Source organism: Arthrobotrys flagrans (genome assembly GCF_004000055.1).
Source record: "Arthrobotrys flagrans strain CBS H-5679 chromosome Unknown unitig_0, whole genome shotgun sequence".
Taxonomy (NCBI): domain Eukaryota; kingdom Fungi; phylum Ascomycota; class Orbiliomycetes; order Orbiliales; family Orbiliaceae; genus Arthrobotrys; species Arthrobotrys flagrans.
This window is the reverse complement of record NW_027137550.1, coordinates 2,887,983-2,910,046: the sequence shown is the minus strand read 5'-3', so window position 1 is coordinate 2,910,046 and position 22,064 is coordinate 2,887,983. Positions and strand designations below refer to the sequence as shown.

Genomic DNA, 22,064 nt, shown 5'->3' with positions numbered 1-22,064 from the left:
ATATTTTCGATCAGACAGCTGTATTCAGCTCTTCAGGATGCCGCCAAAGCAGGCTACATTGGGGTACGTGACCTCGGGACAGAGGACGCTAGGGTGGGAAGCTTGAGAACTCCTTCGCCATTCTAAGAGCTCGAGTTACTGGGTTTATATTATATAATATGGAGGCAAAAGCTTACCGTTACTCACAAAAACATAGTTCCTTCTTTAAGCTCCCACCCGGAACGAAACCTCCAGTGAAAGAGCAGGCAAAGCTCTCGTTTGGAACCAAAGCGAAGAAGACCGAAGATGATGCCCCAGAAACCTCGCCGGCCGTTACCAAAACCGAAGAGAAGCAAAATGATGATGTTGAGATGACAGACGATGCCGTAGCAGAGAAAGATGATAAGAGTGAAGTTGCAAAGACTTCGAGAAAAAGAAAATCACCCGAACCGGAGACGGATACCGCCAAGTCAGCTGTAGACAACCGGAATGCCGATGATGAAGAACCTGTTGTGAAACGGAAGAGAGGTAGACCCTCCAGAACCATAGAGTCTTCACCAGAACCCGAACTCGAGCCTGAAGCCGTCGAAGAGCCTACAGCCAAGAAGAGCAAGAGTGGAAGGAAGCCAAAATCCAGCGACCAAACCGAAAGCAAAAAGAAAACCTCTACAAGCCCCAAGTCGAAACGGAAATCTAAATCTCCTTCTCCTTCGGCTGCCGTCGATAAACTCACGCTCGAACAAGAAGAAGATGCGGCAGCTTCGGCTTCAGACGCCGAAGCGCCTCTACGGGCCGACTCGGAGGATGAAGATCAATCCGCCATGGTCAAAAAAGCAGAGCAGATCAAGAAGCTAGTTGGTTCTAAGAAGCATCCCTACCCAGACTGGAAAGAAGGGGCACCAGTTCCTTACGCTGCCCTCTGCAAAACGTTCGAATTAATTGATCAGACCAGAAAACGTCTAGAGATCACCGCACACACAAGTCTCTTCCTCCAACAAGTTCTCCGGCTAAGTCCCAAGGAATTTGTGACAGTAGTTCACCTCATGTTAAACAGACTTGCAGCAGATTACATAGGCATCGAACTAGGTATTGGTGAATCTCTGATCATGAAGGCCATCTCAGAGTCTACAGGGCGAAGCATGGATAAGCTCAAGTCCATGCAAGCTGAAGTTGGCGATTTAGGCTTGCTCGCATATCAAAGTCGGAATGCCCAGCCAACGTTATTCAAACCCCAGCCATTAACCGTCGAGAAGATATTTCAGGGCTTGTACAAGGTGGCGACGACTAAGGGAGACGGAGCCATGACACTCAAAGTCGCGGAAATCAAGAAATTACTGGCAGCATGCCAAGGCGAGGAAGCGAAGTTCCTGGTTAGAGGGTTAGAGGGGAAACTACGGTTAGGACTTGCGGATGCGACTGTTCTCCAGGCTACAGCCCAAGCCATAATTACACGCGAGAAAGAGAAAGAAGGGAAAACTGTGAAGGCAACGGACCTGGTCGCTGCGGAAAACATCCTGAAGGAGGTTTTTAGCGGTCTACCGAGTTATGAGGTCGTGATCCCCGCGATGATTGAACATGGTATTATGAATCTAAGGGATCACTGCACCATGCAACCAGGAGTGCCGCTGAAACCTATGCTTGCTAAGCCGACGAAATCGATTTCAGAAGTTCTAGATCGATTCGAGGACAAAAAGTTCACCTGCGAATTCAAGTATGATGGTGAAAGAGCACAAATTCATTATGTCAGCAAAACATCGACGGAGAAGTACGCATCAACAGCGGCAGATCCGAAGAAGGGTTTAGCTGCGATCTTCTCGAGGAACTCGGAAGATTTAAGCACAAAGTACCCAGATATTTTGGCAGCTCTAGACCAATGGGTGGCTGAAGGAACGACTAGCTTCATCCTTGATTGCGAGACGACTGCCGTGGACAAGGATACGGCAAAATTGCTACCGTTCCAGACCCTCATGACTCGAAAGAGAAAGGACGTGGCCGTTGAAGATGTAACGGTCAAGGTCTGTGTATATGCATTTGACTTGCTATTCTTGAACGGCGAGGCCCTTGTGCATAAGTCCTTGACAGACCGCCGTCTAGCTATGAGGAGTGCATTCAAGGAAGTAACGGGCGAATTCGCATATGCAAGATTTTCCAATACCGATCAAGTCGATGAGATCCAATCGCTCCTAGAAGAGAGTGTGAAGAGTCAATGCGAAGGCCTCATGGTTAAGATGCTTGATGGTGAAGAAAGCTATTATACACCAAGTAAACGAAGTCACAATTGGCTCAAGGTCAGTATCAACTTCTACCAATTATTCTCTACAAAAAACTAACCACAGTCTTGTTTGCTCTAGATCAAAAAAGACTACCTTGCCGGCACAGGCGATTCTCTAGATCTAGTAGTTCTTGGCGCCTACCATGGCAAGGGCAAACGTACCTCCGTCTACGGCGCTTTCCTTTTAGCTTGTTACAACCCTTCCAGCGAGCAATACGAGACGATTTGCAACATCGGAACCGGGTTCTCTGATGAACTCCTCGCAAACCTTCACAAACAACTTGAACCGCATATCATCGCAAAACCCAAACCATACTACTCGCACTCTACAGTGTCGAAAGATCAACCAGACGTATGGTTCGAGCCCAAGATCGTCTGGGAGGTCCTTTGCGCCGATCTTACATTGAGTCCGAGGTATAAAGCTGCAGCCGATAATGTCGATGCTGGTGGCAAGGGAGTTAGTTTGAGGTTTCCGAGGTATATACGGGATAGAGATGATAAGAAGCCAGATGCAGCTACGACGGCAAGACAGGTGGCGGAGATGTATAGAGCGCAGGAAAGCGTTTCCGGGGGCGCGAAGAAAGGCGGTGTGGACGATGATTGGGAGTACTAGTTTTGCCAGCACAGACATTCGAAAGAATTTTCTTTTGGCAAAGGTTTATTGGAGTAGGACAGCGACGAAAAAAGGGGTGTACAATCCGCTGATCGTACCTTTGCGAGGAAGGTGGGGCGTTGGATTGCAAGTACCCACAGAGTATGCGGTTGTAATTTCCTACCACACATCTTGGAGGATACGAGTTAGCGCGGAGTTACCTACGGATAGCGAGAACAGGATATTATTTAGTGATTTCGTCGTTGCCACCCATCCCCTTCACTTCTTCCTTTGCCCTTGAGTTCATCTGTACTATAGAAGCCAATAGTTAAAAGTTCCCTGTGTGGAAAAATTATCAGCCCTACCGGAATTCTCCATTTAATGTTAGCAACAACGGAAATCAAACGACGATGTGGTATCCCACTAGATACAATTTACAACGTACCAAAAGCAGACAAGTTACCTATGCTTTTCTGCCGCTCCCATGAATTTCCATGAATCATGTTGCTTTATGGAAGCATGTCTACACCAAAGAAGCCGTTTCTGATCAAAGTGCAAATACATACATTCGAATTACACGAATACATATATCCCAGGCCAGCTAGTCCTTCGGGAAACAACCAAACCACATACAATGATTGGATGAACCCAAGAAAGAATGACCAATTCCTAGTAATACACCTTCGGAAGTATAGGTCTAAAACGCCACCATCTGCACCCGACATAGACTACGGGATCTTTCGACGAATAAAGAGACGAGTAGTCTAAATTCTACTACTGCAGCCATCAGGGGAGGGGGTATAACTGTCTTCAAGCGGGTCGCTGTTAAAATGCAAGCCAAAGTTAAGGTTGGCGAATTCAAAGGGTGGCGGTAGCGAGGCGTAATTTAACTTACATACAACCGGCCGCTATCATGCAATATATTTAGTAATATAATGAGGCATATAGATGTTTTCCCCAGAATGCTAGCAGCGGCAAACAGAGCTGGAAGCTACGGCTGGCAATTGGTTGGTGATAGGGTATGATAGAGGCAATTGCAATTGAGAACCCTAGCTAGCTCTCAGTATTTCGATGACAAATTCGAGGTTTGCGGGGAAGGGGGTTATCGCCGTTTTGTGACAAATGTTAAAAAGGGATTCAGGCGGCGAGCCTTGTGGGCTCAACGGCGGGTGTAAGAAGCTAGAAGGGCCATGCAGGTTTGGGTGATGGCCAGCTTTTCCATGTAGACTCTTGCTGGCATCCATATCAAAAGGGGTATGTGATTTGAGCTTGCTCGATAACTGGAGTATAGCGGATAAAAAACATGGAAGGGCGGGGCCCACATCAAAGTTGTAAGAGAAAAAAAAGTTTTCCACCAGGCAAATCAAGGAAAACCCACGTTGTCGTGCCTTGGCCATCGTGAGCAGACCATCTTCTGGACCCCTTTCCAGAGAATGACAGATTTTCTAGACTAGAAGTACATCCCCGGGGGGGTACTTCTTTCACAATCATTTTATCCCAGGGCCAACGGGGTGCTTCGGGATGGAGAGGATATTAAGAACGTCTCAATTGAGTATAGGCACCTGTTAACTAAGAGCTAGCTTCGAAGGGAGCGGGAGTACCTGAATTCCTATTCCTGGGCTGGCGCAGCCTTAGGGAATGTAGTAAGGATCGAAAAGGGAAATCCATCCTGCGGTTTGAGACACTCACTGTTGAAGGGGTAGTGTATACCATTTGATATTCTAGCCAATATTACCACCATGGTATTAGAGCTTGTCACCGACGCTGACGAACAGAACTGTACTATAATGCCAAACCATGACTGCATCAAGATTGTGAGGAGTAAAGATCGCTGCGGCTGTACATGCTGCATATGTGGGGTCATATGAGTCTACGGATACTATTGGACGGACCTATATTGGGATGTAGGCAAGCGCAAGGAACCCGGTCGCCCATCATAGAAGCTAGAAGCCAGAGCGAGGTGTTTTTCCCAAGAGAGTGGTTAATGGGTTTGTGCCCTCCATCGCCATGTCGGAAGATGTTGAGTTAATCGGCTAGGTGCATTTGCATCTGCATTGAAGCGAACCTCTCAGGATCCACTTCTGGTGATTTTCAGGTGATTTCTACAGAGACCCCAGTAAGAAAGATGGGCAACTGTTAGCTGAAGGGCGCCTTGGTAGTGGAGACAGGCCCGGAAAAGAGGGATCGGTGAAGAGCCTATTTACTGGAAGGGAAGACTAACCTTGAGATTTGCTTTTCTCGATTGAGACACCTGCATATAGCAAGATATTCTGTAGACTCACGCCTGCAGTAGCCTTTTCGCCCAAAGCATGGTCGACTGCATTCATTGCATGGGCATTGCATGCCACCATTGGACTATGTTGATAATTGCATTGACCCTGCGAGTGAGGCCTGGAGGTATCACAAGTTATCGCGCACCTGCAGAGGCCGGACACCTCGACGAAATTTAGAAATTCTTGGCGATATACATGTACCGCTTCTGCTAGGAGGTTGAGAGGCGCTACTTTCATTCCATAAAAAAACCTTCCCCCAACAGACCTAGATATATCTGGTTTTTCCACAATCGTCACGATGATGATAGCTAGCGAACTGTGTGTGGTGTTGCAGCTTGGAGAAGCATCCAAGTCTTCAGCCCTACATAGCGAGCCAATCAGAGATGCCGCGACATATCCATAAGGCATCCAATGATCCCTGCACATATGCAGCTCAGCCTCGCGTCGTTTCAATGGGCTCAAAGAAAGAATAGAAACAGAAGCCCTCTTTTTTGCTGTGGAAGGGTCCAATATACTCCTTACACGGTAGAAAAAAACAGGTTCTCTGGTATGGTACACGCTCGTGGGCGCACACACTTGATCACAAGGATGGTCCTCCGACGGAGCCATTCCCTTCTGAGGCCATTACCCGTCCGCCAATGCGAGGGTTCAAAGACGGCTGCGACTTTAGAGTGCACACACAGGTATCTTTCAGCTGCAGTGCATAGAAATAATGACTAACACAAAGCCCTTCGGCAATTCCGTATGCGCGAGAGAAGCCGCCGTCGCAATTATAAGGTTCGAAAGGCTCCTTTAGAGAGTATTCGAAATGCCGACGTTTCAATCATTTCTAAACATGTTAACACCCTGCAAGTTTGGCTAAAAGCGATAGCTGCGGCTGTTGATAGTGTCGAACTTCGGAATTCAGTGTGGGGCAATCGCATTCGCGAGGCACATTCCCCTTTAGGTCGACCAGGTCTCGATATCTCAAAATAATATCGTCGCCGAAATGTCTGTCTTTGAAGCCTTATCCCAAGATCATGAATGTTCGCGAGTTTATCGCAAAATCAGTTCTTCCTTCCTAGCCAAACTTAACGTTTTCGATAAGCTCTCGGTTGAAACTCCGGCAGCGACAAGGGTAGCAGCTAGGCAGGAAATGGAGCCAAGGTGTCAGAAATTCGATGAAACACAGCTTTAGGTCTCGAAATGCTCTCAGGCCACCCAGGCTTAAATTTTTGCGAACAAAGCTTGTAAGGTCCTATATTGATATTATCGACACGATATGGACAGTAAGCATTTGGGATATTGAGACTTTTCTCGCAATTTCAGAGAGTAAGCGTTCAGCTAGTTAGCTAGGCAAGAGCTCCAATCCACAAACCAGACCATGGTACATTTTGTCCCGCAAACCATGTTCATCTGTACATGCAATAGTTCCAAAGGAAATAGCCGCTTGTATTACATGTTCGGCATGCACGAGACAACTTATGGGCATGGACTGGATAAATCAGCTAATCGGTCATCAAGAGTCAGTGATCACGTAAGTATGTCTGTACATAATCTTGTTAGCCTAGGTAGAAGTATTGAACCAAAGCAGGGTTTCGTTTCCAGGTTTCCGAGCCGCAGGAAATAATCGGTACGCCGTTGGACGGGACGATCTCCCTCTATTTGACAAACGCGGCGAAAGTGGTCGTCCGAGCCCACTCTCGTCATTGCTGTGGCACTAAGGCTATGGAGAGCCGCATCCAATGTTGATAGCAGCTTGAAATGTCGAGATTATTATATCGCAGACCCTATTTGCAATATTTTCTACTAAATTTCCCCTTGATATGTAAGTACTATGAGTCTAAGAAAAACAATGCGGCCACCGCGGAAAAGTTTGCCCAATTTTGACAACGTTGGAAACCGCGGGACGCCCGACTCCACAGGAAATTTTGAAACATATCCTTCGAGTGCCCAAATAACTTTGATACTCAACAGCAAGAAATGTAGAGTCTACGTAGATCTACCAATGCGCAGATATATGCTTCCCGCCCCAAACTATCATGATGATTCATAGGATCTATCTATACCAAATGGCTACCCGCTTGTGTGGAGATGCGCCTTCATTGTTCAATTTCCTGTAGGTGCCTATTTTCTCGGGTAACACAGATTTGCAGAACTTGCAACAGATATTTGGGTAGATATCCTACTGGCGGCGTTAAGCAAGTTAACAAGGAGGAGTTTCCCAGAGCCTAGAAATACTCCTTAATTGGGTAGCATCTTTCAATTGACGCCAGAAGGTTTTATTCTTCTAGGATTAAAATCGCGAAATCAACTCTTTCGTTATGCACGTTCGCTTCCACTTCGATCGAACTCATGTCGTGGAGCTCTAAAATTCGGGTATGCAGATGGAAATTTTTTTTTTTTTTTCGGCATCCCGATTTGGGATAACTGTCGGGAACTTTCGGAAGAGTACTAGGCGAAGTATAAAGGCTCATAGCTAGGTAGAGAAGGTTACACGATCCTGATTTTGGCAATCATACGCATGGCACCTTGTAGACGTCAGTGCTCTTCGACATACATGTTTTTTGCGATCTCTGGAGGTTTTCTAAGCACTGATGCATTTAACCTAAGAGCTCGCAACGATCGAATTAGGAATATAGAATAGGCGAGATCGAAGCCACAGGTAGGTGGCCGGTATATGCATCACGCATCGGTACGTCGAAGAGTTTTGCCTGCAGTTATTATGCAGCCCTATGCTATGCTGCAAGGCGGTCTGCAGCGCTGTAACCGTAACCCTAGCTCTCACCACCCCCAATTCTTTTCTGACGCATGCAAAAATTCTTTCCCTCAATGGCCAAGATGTTCCAAGTTATGATCATGACTGTAAGTGAATTAATTCAATCTTCATTTCTAACATTTGTGTGAAATTCGATCCGTCGGGAACGCAACCCGAGGCCGATAGGAAGGCACAGCTGGTAGTGGTTTCGGCATCAAAACTGTAGTCTAAACCGCCACGTCGCGACTAACGTATAACTTCACTATCTGGGGTAAGGTCACAAGCTTGAGTGTACATAAATATGGAGTACCACTGTACTAATTACTCATTCGACCTCCTACGCCCACCAATAATGCTGCTGCAAAAAAGCCGTTGACGTAGTTCCGACTCGCTGTCTTCACTGTATACAGCACAGCAATGCGCAGTATACTACTCTGTACTTCACCGAAAACCACTAAAAGATGAAAGGAGGCGTTGACGCTTGAACTTTGGGGATCGTTTATCCCGAAATGGTTCTCTCATAGGATCGCATACACCAGATATGGCAGTCTAAGCTTTGGTAGGATGCCAAGGGAATGGAATTTCCAGAAGCTTGCCAACTTTAGGGATACTTCCAATTGGATATTAACCGAGGAGAGGTGCTATTTCAAGAAACGGGGTCTTTCGCTGAAGGGAACCGAGATAGTGGCTATGTCTTCAATGTCAGTTCTTGTAGCATCCTTTCGTTAGTTTAGCTATTTCGATATCACGTTGTCTTGCAGCAATTTCCAAATGAAAGCAAGCTCGGCGTGAATCCTTGAGGTTTTCTTGGCCAAGTCTAAATTCTGGAAACGAGTTAAGCAAAGAAAGAAAAAAGGGAGTGTGTGTCCAGCCCCACGCAAAGTCAGCTCGGTGGTTGGTTCACTCACCGGCTTGATCTTATTGTGGGATGATGAAAAAAGGTCGGTAGCTTACTATCGAGGCCAACATGAGCTGAACAGTGGGTATTCCCGCCCACCTGCATGCTCCGAACTATGGGCCTCCTGCCCATGATAGGCTTCAGCCAAATTAAAACCTAGCAATCGAAAGTTACCCCCCGGACCCTCTGCACTTTGACATATTAGGACAGGTTGCTTGATGGCTCACCAGATCTATCGCAACAGCGCTCTAACTTGCATTTCACCCACGGGTCATGACAAGCTGCAGGTATATATGTATGTATGTAAGTATAGTGTAGCTCTCGTGCTACACCGGCACATGACAACGAGGGTTCCTCGCAATTCTTAGCTTAGCATCGACCAAAAAAGAGGGAGTACAGAGTTGTTACTTTTTTGGTTTTTGTTTTTCAGCCCCTCCATGACCATGACCCTGATCATGTTGGTGGCACCCAGAGCAAAATGCGCCTAACGGCCATTGTTGCGACCGAAGAAAGTCGCTCCTCCACTCCGCCTCAGTCCCTATTAGCCTTCCACTATCAACCACCGGCCAGTCAGATACAGTGGCCTCCCATTTCCCTCCCACGTTTGGCATGGTTCTCCCGGCCTGGCCTATAGGATTATTTTGCTCAATATTGTCGGCGTTCCACTCTACCGCATTAGTTGGGCAAGCTGATGGGATTTGTACCTTGCGGCAGAGGTACAAGCGTGCGCTCTTCTTGCCTGTATGCCATCTCTATGAAAACGGTTCCTGGATTTCCACGCCGGTGCCCCATCATATCTCGGAAACAACCCTGCAGCCCTTTTCCTTTTTTTTTCTTTCCTTCTCTTAGACTCGACCTGGGCGGCGAGTCTTTTCTTTTTCTTTTTTCTTACTCCTTGCTTCCTGTAAACGGTAGCCCTGGAAGTACTGGAAGAGCCTGGGAAAAAGAAATGCCACTGCGAAATGTCAAAGATGGTTCGGGGCGTCCAACGGACCCTCTCTCCATGTTTGGCGATGTTAATTCGCAATGGCTTAGCATATCTTGCTCTCCACGCGAGAGCAGAAAGCAGCTAGAGGTCTCTCAATGACCACTGTTCAAGCGCACACCCTATTACTGGGATTGGAACTACATGCTCCCGACAGTTTGGGATGGTAGGATTCGATTCGATCTCTTTGTATAAGTATGATTCAACCTCCCGCCGTTTCATATCCTTCCCGGCACATTATCACCAACAACAACGATTCATTTTACTTTTACATATTAATTCGACTTCATACCCTCAAAGACAACCTTTCCCTTCGATTCGATTCATCTTTGTTTAACTTCGCCGTCGTTCGACAATTTAATTCAATCAACCAATCCATTCGTTTCGGAATAATTTTTGTCTTGCAAGCTTGAGCTAGTTATATTATATTTCTATATAAATATCCTTCTACTTCTTCTCCTTCGATATCGATCAATCTATAATCTGCGACTACAACATTTAATTGATAACAACAAACTTATAAAACAACAATCGAGCCTAGCAAGTCCTAGATAAGCTCTAGCATTTTATATACAACAACCAATTCAATTCCTCCTTCGGAACACCAAAAACTATTTTAGAGGGTTCCAAGGTAAAATCACATCAAGATGTGCAAGCGTGTTACTGAGAAATACTCCGTTTGCAAGTGCGTCTACTATCAAGTATGTACCTAATTGTCCTATAAGGATCCAAAATTGTAAAACTAGTTACTAACATAATTATAGCACGGTGTTGACGCCTGCGCATCGAAGCATATGGGAGGCCATGTTATAGAAGAAAAGGTGGTCCTTGTTGGATATGCCTGCCCGTCACATATGCCCCCGCCGGGAGGTCGCGTTGGAGTCTTGCCTAGCCCTACCTGTGAGAGTTGGAAATAAATCGATCACACGTACCCAAGTCGAATATCAAAAACCGCAACCTTCAAAACGACATTTGACGACCTTTCCAATAAAAAATTGATTCGAATTGTATATATTTCCAACGACTCCGACCAGATCTAACCGCAAAAAACAACAATAACCTAACGGCCCCATGAAATGATTATGTCAGCTCTTGCTTTCTCCCATTCGAATTAACGACTTTTGAGGAACGAAGGATGTCAAAAAACGATTTTTTGATAGCACTTTTCAGCGAGCGAGTCAGCGATCTCTTCCAACAAACAATCCAATCCAAACCAAATAAAAAAAGAAATCGGCATATCCTTTTCCTTCTTCTTTTTTTTTTTTTCAGCGACCTATACCACCAGCATTGCTTGGAGTTCAATTGGGGTTTCTTTTTATTTTTTTTTCCCTTTGGCACTATAATAAACATCTCTGCATACATGGGTTCAGAGAGCGAGAACTCTGGATCCATTGGGAGTTTTTCTGGCGCAATTGATAAATTAATCCTATTTTTTTTCTTTCAACATCGTCTCTCCTCCAAGTCATTTCCTCTGTCTTTCTTTTCGGTTGCTGGGTTTCATTCTTATTGTACTACATACACCGGATTTTTTGTCTTATTTGAATTTGGTCTATTGCTTGCTGCTTTGTTATACTGTTTGGGTTAATTTCTTGGTTTCAGTTGTTCATCTATTTCAGTCAGGCTTCATCATTGTTTCTTTTGCGTTGCTGCATTTCTTTACTTATTCTTTCTTACAAGGGCGGGTTCCACAAAGCATCATTTCATTTGTATCATACTTCACCTCACCTCACTCTTCAATCCCTAGAATCCGAATAATCCATCCAAAGAAATGAAATACCAAGTTCTATAAAATAAAAATAAAAACTATCTCCATCGCTATCAGTGGGTGTTCGATCAATCTGTCCTAGCTTCCAATAAGGAGACCCTTTCGATATCGGACTCTTTTGGCCGATGCCCCCCATACCAAACCATGCTGAACCAGGGTTCATTCTGATCATGGGGTTACGAAAATTTCCACAGCGTCCAAGCCATGCTAAGCTGTAGCACCTCAAGGAAACCTTCGGGATGGCGCATTATCACAAAGCGAAACAAAAACCACCATTGTGAAAAATAGAACCAAAAGGAAAAACCAAACTACGGAAACGAAATAGTGGCTCGGTGCTATTCAAAGTTTCACAGATAACTAGTTCGGTCACAGACAGCTGCAGTTCGAATTCCAGTCACAGCTGGTTCAAGGATGTCAGGCAGCAGCAAGAGCCTACCTACCCGGCGGGAGACACCACAGTTTAAACCCGTCGTCGTGTTCGCGACGCACAAGTCGAGATCCCGTGGGATATGACATCGATGCCCAGCCGATGCCTTGGTTTCAATTTCAAAAAGCCCTCGTTATCTAGTCGCAGACTAACCAGCGCCTAGATATGTCGAATATAGCTGGACCAATTCCTTCACATGATTTCATTTATTTGAGATGTATATCATGCCAAGGTACCTGTACAGGTACGACATACATCATGCATCGTGTACCGAGGACAGCATAAGCCTCATTGAACATTGTCAAAACCTGTTTGTGTGTGCGTGTGTGCCCGTACTCGCTTTATCGCTCATATATGCACGTATGACTACGAATTCTCTAAAGTCGAGAGAAATATAGTAGTCGGAGTCTCGAACATTAGAGCAAGGATCAAGGCTACGTCCGGATGGGGAAAAGAGAGCTAAGCTAAGGTAGCTAATTGCGTTGCATCTCTCCACAGACCTCAACAAACTCCATGCTCCACCCACATGATGACGACTAATAGCTCCGGCCTTGCCGTTGATACGCTACAGAAGCAAGTTGTAGGCGAACTCGAAACATTTCTTTGACAGCGGGCCTTAGCCTTAGTCAGTCCGGTCCTTGTTCCTCGCTATAATCCTGTTTGGATTCCATTGCAACGTCTCACGCCGTCGTCCTCGCTTACCCGAACGAGAAACTAGTTCCCCCAGGCCAAGGAAACTTGCTTGCGTCGCTTTTGGTTCTATTTCTCACAAGAAGTACTTCTGGGCAGTCCGCACGTCTGCAAACGGGTATACATAGTCGATGAAAGATTTAATTATAACTACTAAACCAAAAGCTCAGGATTTAGGCAGTCAACCAACCTGGTTTCAAGGCGTTGTGTTCGCGGCATTCTAGACACAGAAGAAAGAAAAAACGCTCGTTTCGGGCTTGCGCTATAGTAAAGCCCAGAACCATCTCAGAGGTTGCAACCAGCAAGTGTGCAGTGCAGTGCTAACCTTCATCATGATCTGGAGGACTAAGCTAAGGCAAGCTAATTGACCAACAATACGCCTGATTTGTTACATGATTCAAGACTCTCAAGATCTCATACTGGAACCAACCTGCGAGAAAAGTGAGCCTAGGCCATAGCCATGAAGAATCTTTGGCTGATCTTTCGCCGAATCAGGGTCCCTGGAAAAACTGTACCTTGCAGGAACGAACCCGTCAAACATCCGTCGAATGACCTAGATATCAGGGAAACGATAATCTCTGTCAAGCTCAAGTCATCGACGCAATGATATGTCCTATTTCTCCACATCAACCGGAAGGGGGTGGGGTGGTCCCTGCTTCGGACCCAAGGATATGGTTGTTGAGCAGGATCGTGGCATCGAAAAAGTGCCAAATTTCAGCTGCGGATGGCCACATAATCAACAGGGAAAGGTTATCTCAAGTCGGCGAGTTTCCCATTTGGCAGATAGCTTAGGACAAGAAGTGAGGCTCATTGACTGATGTTTGATACTCCATGATCCGAGATCCGGTGATCTGCCCAGGGGAGGCTCCCAAAACCCTTCCGGGAAGCTAGGTCTTCTTAGGTCTTAATTGGCTGTTTTACTCTATTTTACTCTATTTTTACAGAGTTTCACACCGAAATGGGTATGGTAGCAAACTCTCGATTCCAGGATAGCCGGGTACTGCGCCTCCACCCGGTGAACCTTGGTCAAGGCAGAGCTACACCACCAAATACCAGACAGAGCCTCGGGAGACCACCCAGCTGATGATTGGATACGATGATTTGAAATTTTGTTGGGTTGCGAATTCTGAAAAGGCAGACTTCTGCTCGCGAACCACTTTCAAAATGAAACCCTCAAGAAGTTTATCCAAAACAACGGTCGCATATGTCGTCACAAGCCCACGCGGAAACGGGAGGGTCCCTGAGAGTTATACGTAAGAAAAAGATGCTGACCAAAGTGAAATGATAAATGGAACGCAACGGTAGCCTTTTCTCTTCGAATTTTTCGACCGACTGTGGAGCATGATATTCCTCAAGGCGATTAGAAAGCTACGTTGGCAAAGCCGACGTTCTTTGTTGTCTTGATATCTTACTCATCATGCATCATTCTACAGACGATCACGAAAAAGTAATGATGTATACACACATGTAAGCCTCTTCTTTTCTATTTCCCCTGCAGGCTGGGAGCTTGTGATACATTACTCAGAGAAATGAAAAGACTCAAAAAGACCGAACAAACTATGACACAGGGCCAGCAGCAATGCTTTTTCGCAGGAGAAATTGCTGATACGAAATAAATGAGGCATTGTCGAGTAATCGGATCCTGCCTGCAATGCCGCAAACAGCCGTTTTTTTGCCTCTTGGAGGTACCCCGGATGGCTCACCCGGGTGAAGAGGTATCTGTCCGGGGGGATACCTTTCCCCTCAGCTGACACACACGCTTGGCTTGGCTTGGTTCCGACTCGCGCTGTTAAGGATTAAGCTTCGTTGTTCCGCTGAGGATTCTTGACCATACACGCCGTGTTTATATTATAACACTTTCTGGTTACATGCTTGTGTGATTTCTCCCTTGCAAGTTTAGAATTAAAATACCACGCCTCGCTCCTCTTTGAACACCGTCTTGCTAGCTACGAATACAACCTCAACACCAGAAATAACACCCTTCGATATTGAAATACGACAATCCCGAAACACCATTCAACATACTGAAAGCAACGAGAAAGCAAAAGGATTACAAACGAAGAGTATGTATATTTCTTTTAGAAGAAGTTAGCTACACCAACCCCTCTGCGGCCCACGTCTGAAAGATCCCGCACGCTCCGATGCAATCGACATCAGCCCCCGAACAGCTCCGATTGCCCCCACCTTTCTTCTTGCTTACTGGAATATCAATCTCCCTCAATAGTTCGGGTGCCAACCCAGCTTACCCCCCTTTGCCTCCCCATTGTTTCTTCCGTGTTGCCCCCCAGGCCCTTCCTTATGGGCCGTGGGAGGATGAACAAAACCATGTCTCCTAACATGGTGAGGAACCATACGGTGGTTCCTATGCTGTTCGATCAGCGGATAAACCGTTGGCAACCCACAAACCCCAACCTTCCTATTCTTCCCAACCCCTACGAGCCCTTCCATGAACCAAACGCCTTTCTGCGCAAAGTATTCCGCGACAGTAGTGTCATGGAACCAAATTGCCAAAGTCGATGGACCGAACCACCTAATCCTGCGGATTCGGTACGATTCTTGAACCGGCCCGCCGTCGCCGTTGCTGTTGGGAGCGTAGCTCATGACGTTTAGTTGTTCGAGCTTACGCTTGAGGTTGTTGTCGTCCGGACTCGTATTTTCGAGGATATATGGGTTCCAGATGTCGCGGACGACGATACCGCCCCATTTCTCGTTGAGGCGGATGCCTTCACCGATTTCGGAGAGCCAGTCGAGATTCTCGGTTGCGACCCAGCGGTGGGAGTTGGTTTTGAAGTTGATGTTTACGCCGCGTTCGGTCCAGGAGAACCATGAACCGAGCTCTACACCTTCGGTGAGCTTGTGGGATTGGAGAGCTGTGGTGAAGATGGATTTGGCCTCCTCGATGAGTTTGGGCTTGTTGGCCGTGGCGGTATGATTTGCGCGAAGGCGGATCATGTTTAACTTGTTGCTGTGGGGGAGGTGGCTTAAAGTGACGTGCACGTAGGCACTTTCACTCTCGTCAACTAGTTTGGAGGACGGGATTTCCTTGCTGGCATTTTGTTCTGGAACAGCAGGCTTTGCTTGTTCAGCAGAAGCCTGTGCGAGAATGGGTGTTGTTTGAACATGTCCTTTTGGTTTGGGAGCCAATATCTCCTGAGACTTGATAGACTGACCCTCCACTTTATTCACCGTAGCAGACTGCACTTGCTTTGACGCCTTCGAAGGGATCGGATCATTAGTACTCCCATTCACAACCAACGCCCTCCCGTTTCCCCCTTGTTGATGTTTACCCACAACCTTCGGAACAGAGTGCTTTCTCCTCATCTGCGATCCATCATACTCCTCCTGCTGTTGCTGAACGGTATCGGGATGGGGAATAGTTCGTACGACCATATTGTCAGTCTCAACCCCGTGATGAGACTGTCTAGGTGTCTCAGTTCTTGAAACGTCGAATGAAGGGGCCGATCTTCCGAAGGGAAAGGAGTTTGGAGATGATCCTGATGATGATAATGGGAAAGGTGGTGATGATGAGTATGAGGATGCAGATGGTGGACAGGAGATAAGGGAGTTTGTGTCGTTGATACCGCTACTGATGGAGGATTCTGGACTGATTGTTTCCCTAGATATGGAGTAGTGGTTTGTGGGAGAACTTGGGAAAGAGGTTGTGGAGGAACTGCTGGGGGTGAAGTATTCTTCTGGCAGGGTTTCTGGAATGTTGAAGTAGGGATGCTCTGGTGGGTGCTGGTACCCGTGGTGTGGATGGGAGTATGGATGTTGATGTTGATTATGTGGATATGGCTGTTGATATTGGTGTGGATGTGGATGCTGATATTGTGGAGGAGGAAGAGGAGTTGGCAGTGGTGGATATGAATGGAATTGACCGTAGTAAAGATACGGCTCAAACATTGGTTGGCCGAAAATATCGAAAGAAGGGAGGGAGAAGCGTCGTCCGGCCGGTGAGTACTTCATCTTTCTTGATTCTTCTAATCCTTTCTTTAGAAATCCCTTCTCTTGATAAAAAAACAAACCTTGAAAGTTTTGGGTATCTACTAGGATACTTCTTTACAGATTTGATAAAGCGAGATTACGAGGAACAAGCTTATAAGGGAAATGAGACACAAGATGATGCTATCCACCAGGGAAGTAAGAGCGAATACTTTAATGGACGACAAATCTATGGAGATGGGAAATTATATGATCGTCTATGAAGCTGAAAATTATATATAAAGAGTATAAAGAGAGGGAACAAAATAGAAGTATTGGAAATTGAGGAAGTAGCGTAAGATGTTCTGGAAAATATTGAATTCAGTGGATGAAGGAGGGAAGAGAAGAAAATGACCAGTGCTCGGAATCAAGACGGGGAAGGGAGGGGTGTAAATATCATAGCTCTCCCTTCACCTCAACGGTCTACGGTCGACGGGTCGACGGCCACCCTACGCCGCAACTTCATAGTAGTTACCTCGATTGTCTACATCGTGGGACATATTTGCGCACATGCACGGCACGTTAACGCAAGAACGCAATGCTGTTGCAGAACAAATTTTGAATACTGAAGTAACTTTGTTGGATTTTTTTTCTTTGTTGTGCCGCCGTAACATCAGAGCCTTCTTTGTTTTTTTTAGTCCAGCTGCCCTGACTAAGAAACAGGGGGTATGGCAGGATGCATATGTCAGGGATATTTTCCCCTAGATGGAGAGCTCGAATGTTTCCCTTGAACTTTCTTTCATGTGACCCATGTGGGTTTCTTTAGTTTGCAGGTTTCATGGTGTTAGAGCTGCCATGAAGGCAAGTCGCTGAAACGATACTACACCTGCATATATTTTTCGTCTTTCGTTCTTTCGTCGTATCGATCCAACGGTAGTAGATTTCCAGCATTTCCATAGTGTATGAGATCTGAGACCTTTGATACCCCGGAACCGATTCCTCGGGACAATGTAACGGGGGGCCTGCAGAAATATATTATCGGTTTGATACCTGGTATCAGTATGTATTATTAATTCCAGCGCCATGTATTACAAGTCCTTCCAAATTATAGAAAAAGAACATCCGAAAACAGAACCAGCGCAATGCTACAAAAAATGCACACTCGCATCGCTCTTGCTAAACGAAAAAGAAGTTGTACTCAAACCCGCCTACCCACAGCCACAAAAAATATCATACAACTCCATAAACTCCATCCACTATCTTACAGCATCTTCCCTCCATCTATCAAAGTGTAGTATGGTATAGTATATCACGCAGCAGCAGTAGTCCCACTCGACAACAAACTCGGCTTACCAACCCCCCCACCAGTACTCTTCGGCACCTTCGAAAACTCGCTTGATAGCTGGAAGCTTTCACTACTCCCATTCCTCAAAAGCTCCGTTGGCTCCTGCGTAAGAATGTAGTCCGTAAAATTCATGTTGTCATCGTCGTCACCGTTGGTTTCATCTCTACATCCCGGTCCATCGATCATTCCACGGCCGGTGTACCAATCTCCTCGTAATAGTCGTTTTTCTACGTCTCGCCAGTAGACGCCTTTTCCGCCTTCCTGTGTGATCAAGAATATGCGTTAGTAGCTGCATATTAGTTCGGTATTGAAGGGGAAGGTTGACATACCCCAGTCTTCATATCCAAGTCCCCAACCTTACATTCAACATGAACATCAATCCCACTCCCACTCCCACCACAACTCTTAGCTTTAACCCATATCCTTACATAAACCGTACAATCCCTCAAACTCATAGCCGTACATATATCCTCCCCAATCTTGGCGGTTGTCGGATGTCCAGCTAACATTCTCGATAACTCTTCAGCTGAGACTTCTAACGTCGGTGTCGGCGGGGCTAGTACTCCGATTTTTCCACCGAAATGTGATTGTAAATCTGCTAGGACGTGGGTGATGCATGATGGGTCTGAAAAGTAACTTGTCAAAAGGTCGACGATGGAGGTGTCCAGTGTATCCAGCCAGGGTGATATTCCATCTTCGCCTAGTGCGGTGTCCGTCACGAGGATTTCGGCTTCGTCGACTACTAATACCCCATCTTCGCGGTTTACAATCGCCTCCGCCGCTCTTGCTACCCGATCCCGATTCGATGATACTAGGTCCAGCGGACAATAATCCGGCGCAATAAAATGTCGTCCTTCTTCTCCTTCCGAAGTCGCGCTGGTATTCGATCTTCCGGACATGCTCCTTGACCTCATGCTCCTAAACGCACAGGTCCTGCATAATTTCCAATCCTTCGGTGCATCGGGCGATTGTACCAGATACTTCGGTTTAAACTCTACTGTTAATAAATCCCTCCATCCAGCCTTTGTTAATGCCCTCGCATCCATCGTACTAGCCGCAAGTTCGTTTTCTAATTCCTTTTTTCTCTCTTGAGACTGCTTCAAACTCTCCTTTAGCAGTGAAAATGAACCGAAGGCATCGTTGCTTTTTTCCAAAGCTGCGTTTGCGATATTATATTTTTGATATATCCCCGGCGTCATATCCTCCACTATTAATCCCCACTTTTCGGATTCATCGAGTTTTCCTTTCCGTTTCCCTATCCCGATGTTTGGTGGTAATCCGTCGGGGAAAGCAGGACCACGGTCATGTTGTTGAAGTCGGACGTTAAGAGCCCTTAGAACGTCCGGAGAGATTTGTACGAGTTTTGTATCGACGATTGAGCTTGGTAACAGTGGTACGAAGACCTTGTGAAGATGGGTGTATAGCTGCAATGTTGTTGGGAAGTTTGGAATATTCTTGCGGAGGCGGATGAGGCGGGGTTTCTATAATATATAACGAAATGAAGAAAGAGTGAGCATTCGAATATTATAGCATATGCTCGGGCAAGCCGTACTTGGCGAACATGTAGATTTCAAATTGGACTTGAAGCCTTGCGCTTGGAAAGTCTTGTCATAGCTTTACATAGATATCACTTACAAATTGTCCATCCTTTCCTACGTAACGGTATAAGACATTTGCGGCGCCTTCGGTGAAGTACTCGAGGTCGGAAGGGTCGGAGATGACGAGTTTTGGTTCCTCGTCGATGGTGACTGATGCGGCGTTTTGTGCCCGCAACATCGTGGAATTTGGGTTTGGATTCGGTTGTCGGCCAACGCACTGCTCAAACAGGGAAACTAGCGAGGGCTTCGACGTCAGTTATATCGTTACCGATGAATTGGAATTGCTAGAATCCAATTGAATGGAGTAGAGATTTCGCAAGAAAAAGGTGTCCGCCGCTAATATAGATATCGCAGAAGATCTCTCCCCTTACTAAAACCTTTGTTGGGGGTTTTCTGGGGAGATTAATCGCCAGTAACCGGGCGAAGATTAGAGATATCGATATGCTTGATAGTACGGGCGAGGGTAGTGACGTGGAGATGTCGTCTTCTCGCGCAACAAATTAAAAAATTGTTGCGGTCGAGTTTATATCAATGGCACTGGGATCACCAGGGTATTTAAAGATATCAATTGACACGTTGATATAATATGGCCACTAGTATTTCCCCGTCGACCTGCCTGGCCAGCGCAGATTGCAGAATTTTTTATAAGACATGTCTAGTCCCCCAAATTCTTTCCCGCTTAAATCCCGAAAGTGCATCCGACGATTCCGCGTAGATATTTTGATCAAGAAAGGAAAGGAACTTCATAATCTCGTGATCATTATCTTTTTTTTTTTTTTGTATCCGCGTGCGGGGGGGACTATCGGCTAGGGTCGCATGGAAATCTGGAGGAGGTTTTCCATGATTACTATCGACGAATCTAGCCTCCCCGAAAAGTTTCCCTGTTTACCTGAATGATGCTTGTTTTTCCCGAGGCTTCCACGTTAACTCGAAAGTCCTTTTGGTTCGTACCCTCCATGTCTCTGTGATGTCATAGCGAATGAGAAACTTTGTGGTGGACCCTGGATTTCCCAACGTTTGCGGGGCCAGGGTAGATAATCTTAACAGTTTTAGGCATGGTTAGTGATAACCGCTAACTGGGTGCAGACGTGGAAGTTTCGGAATGGTGGTTCGAGAGTCATGGTTTAGCGAGCTCCCGTCTTTTTTTTTCCTTCGAGAATTATGGAAGTATCGGATATATATAAGGCAGCTGACCTTTGAAGATACAGAGATATCTACGACTATAGAAAGTATAGCATGGAGAATATTCGAATTACATGTCTATGAGAGCATGGTCTAGATATAGCGGTAATGTTCAGTTGACGTTTAAGTTTGACTTAGATGGTCACAGGATAATTGTGATTTCCATCTAGATCTGTAGACATCTTCTATCGGGGTATGCATGGCGCTTCGAACAAAATTGATAAACATATAGTATCACGATGCCAGGAATATCCATATTTACATATCAACCGGCACCACAACAGCACCACCTTCAGTCTCCTCCTCATCAGTTGGAGCAGCCTTCTTAGACACCGATTCATCAGCCTTGGTTTCTTCCGCTTCCCCATCCTCCTTCTTCTCCTCATCACCACCATCCTTCTTCTCCTCATCCCCATCAGCCTTCTTATCTGCCTCGGGGGCAGGGGTCTGAGTAGCATCCTCCTCTTCAGTAGGATTAGGAACAGTCTGAATCCTCATCAACTGTTCTTCCTCCTCCTCCTCGTCCTTCTTCTCCCCATCTTCCTTCTTCTCTTCAGGTGGAGGCGTAACGTCCGCCCCCTCCTCCTCCGTCGGATTCGGCGCCGTCGCAATCGTTAATTTCCCTTCACTCTTCGAAGGATTCGGAACAGTAGCAATCTTCACCGGTCCATCCTCTTCGTCATCGACAATAGCAGCAGTAGGTGTAACCTTCGGTGCTTCCTCCTCCTCTTCTTCATCCTGTTGAGTAGGTAAAGGCTTTACCCCGCCTAACTTGACACTCTCGGTCTCGGTCTCGGTCTCGGTCTTTGTAACCGTAACAACTTTTGTATCCGTCACAAACTTCGTGTTGGTGATCTGCTTTGTATTCGTAACTTGCTTTGTATTCGTAACTTGTTTTGTATTCGTAATAACCTTCGTCGAGGTTTTAGTTACGGTGACATATCTGGTGCTGTTATTCCGCCCTCTTCCTCCACGATTGGCGGGTCTGGATGAGCTAGCTAGTTTTGCGTCCGCTGGTGGGGTAGCGGGTTTAATGTTGGCACCGACTTTGATAACCTTGGTGGCTACTTCGGTTACCGTCGCGCCTTTGGTTACCGTCGCGCCTTTGGTTACCGTTACCCCGGCACCGGTTTTGGTTACCGTTCTGAAGGCTGTGAGTTCTTTTGTTTCAACTTTGGCTCGTTCGATGGCTTCTTCGTTGTCGACTGATGCTGGGGCGGCGATGGTGCCGGGGACGACGCTGTAAATTTCAAGTCAGACGTTATGTTTAAAAGAGATAGAAATTTGGGTATTGCTTACCTGAAAGCCAGCAATGAAATGAACGGCGTAAGAACCTTCATTTTGAAAAAAAAATATAAATATAAAAAAAAGGCTTCAAACGAGAGTAGGTAAATTTTTAA

At 46.1% G+C, this 22,064-nt stretch overlaps 6 protein-coding genes across 6 annotated transcripts; 3 read left to right on the top strand and 3 right to left on the bottom strand.

Moving 5' to 3' along the window:
• Nucleotides 1-37: 37 nt before the first annotated feature.
• DFL_003896 (uncharacterized protein) lies at nucleotides 38-2,864 on the top strand (the record flags this gene model as incomplete). The annotated part of the gene is made up of 3 exons (XM_067632899.1): nucleotides 38-63; nucleotides 197-2,267; nucleotides 2,331-2,864. 3 exons carry the CDS (start codon nucleotides 38-40, stop codon nucleotides 2,862-2,864), a joined length of 2,631 nt encoding a protein of 876 aa, XP_067491122.1.
• Nucleotides 2,865-10,383: 7,519 nt separating this feature from the next.
• DFL_003895 (uncharacterized protein) lies at nucleotides 10,384-10,653 on the top strand (the record flags this gene model as incomplete). Its single annotated transcript, XM_067632898.1, has 2 exons — nucleotides 10,384-10,437; nucleotides 10,501-10,653. The coding sequence occupies 2 exons, from the start codon at nucleotides 10,384-10,386 to the stop codon at nucleotides 10,651-10,653; spliced, it is 207 nt and encodes a 68-aa protein (XP_067491121.1).
• A 4,182-nt stretch (nucleotides 10,654-14,835) lies between these two features.
• DFL_003894 (uncharacterized protein) lies at nucleotides 14,836-16,008 on the bottom strand (the record flags this gene model as incomplete). The annotated part of the gene is made up of 1 exon (XM_067632897.1): nucleotides 14,836-16,008. The coding sequence occupies one exon, from the start codon at nucleotides 16,006-16,008 to the stop codon at nucleotides 14,836-14,838; it is 1,173 nt and encodes a 390-aa protein (XP_067491120.1).
• Nucleotides 16,009-16,382: 374 nt separating this feature from the next.
• Nucleotides 16,383-16,689, top strand: DFL_003893 (uncharacterized protein; the record flags this gene model as incomplete). Its single annotated transcript, XM_067632896.1, has 2 exons — nucleotides 16,383-16,571; nucleotides 16,669-16,689. 2 exons carry the CDS (start codon nucleotides 16,383-16,385, stop codon nucleotides 16,687-16,689), a joined length of 210 nt encoding a protein of 69 aa, XP_067491119.1.
• Nucleotides 16,690-17,848: 1,159 nt separating this feature from the next.
• On the bottom strand, nucleotides 17,849-19,660 carry DFL_003892 (uncharacterized protein; the record flags this gene model as incomplete). The annotated part of the gene is made up of 3 exons (XM_067632895.1): nucleotides 17,849-18,145; nucleotides 18,214-19,365; nucleotides 19,520-19,660. 3 exons carry the CDS (start codon nucleotides 19,658-19,660, stop codon nucleotides 17,849-17,851), a joined length of 1,590 nt encoding a protein of 529 aa, XP_067491118.1.
• A 1,262-nt stretch (nucleotides 19,661-20,922) lies between these two features.
• Nucleotides 20,923-22,004, bottom strand: DFL_003891 (uncharacterized protein; the record flags this gene model as incomplete). Its single annotated transcript, XM_067632894.1, has 2 exons — nucleotides 20,923-21,904; nucleotides 21,964-22,004. The coding sequence occupies 2 exons, from the start codon at nucleotides 22,002-22,004 to the stop codon at nucleotides 20,923-20,925; spliced, it is 1,023 nt and encodes a 340-aa protein (XP_067491117.1).
• Nucleotides 22,005-22,064: the final 60 nt, after the last annotated feature.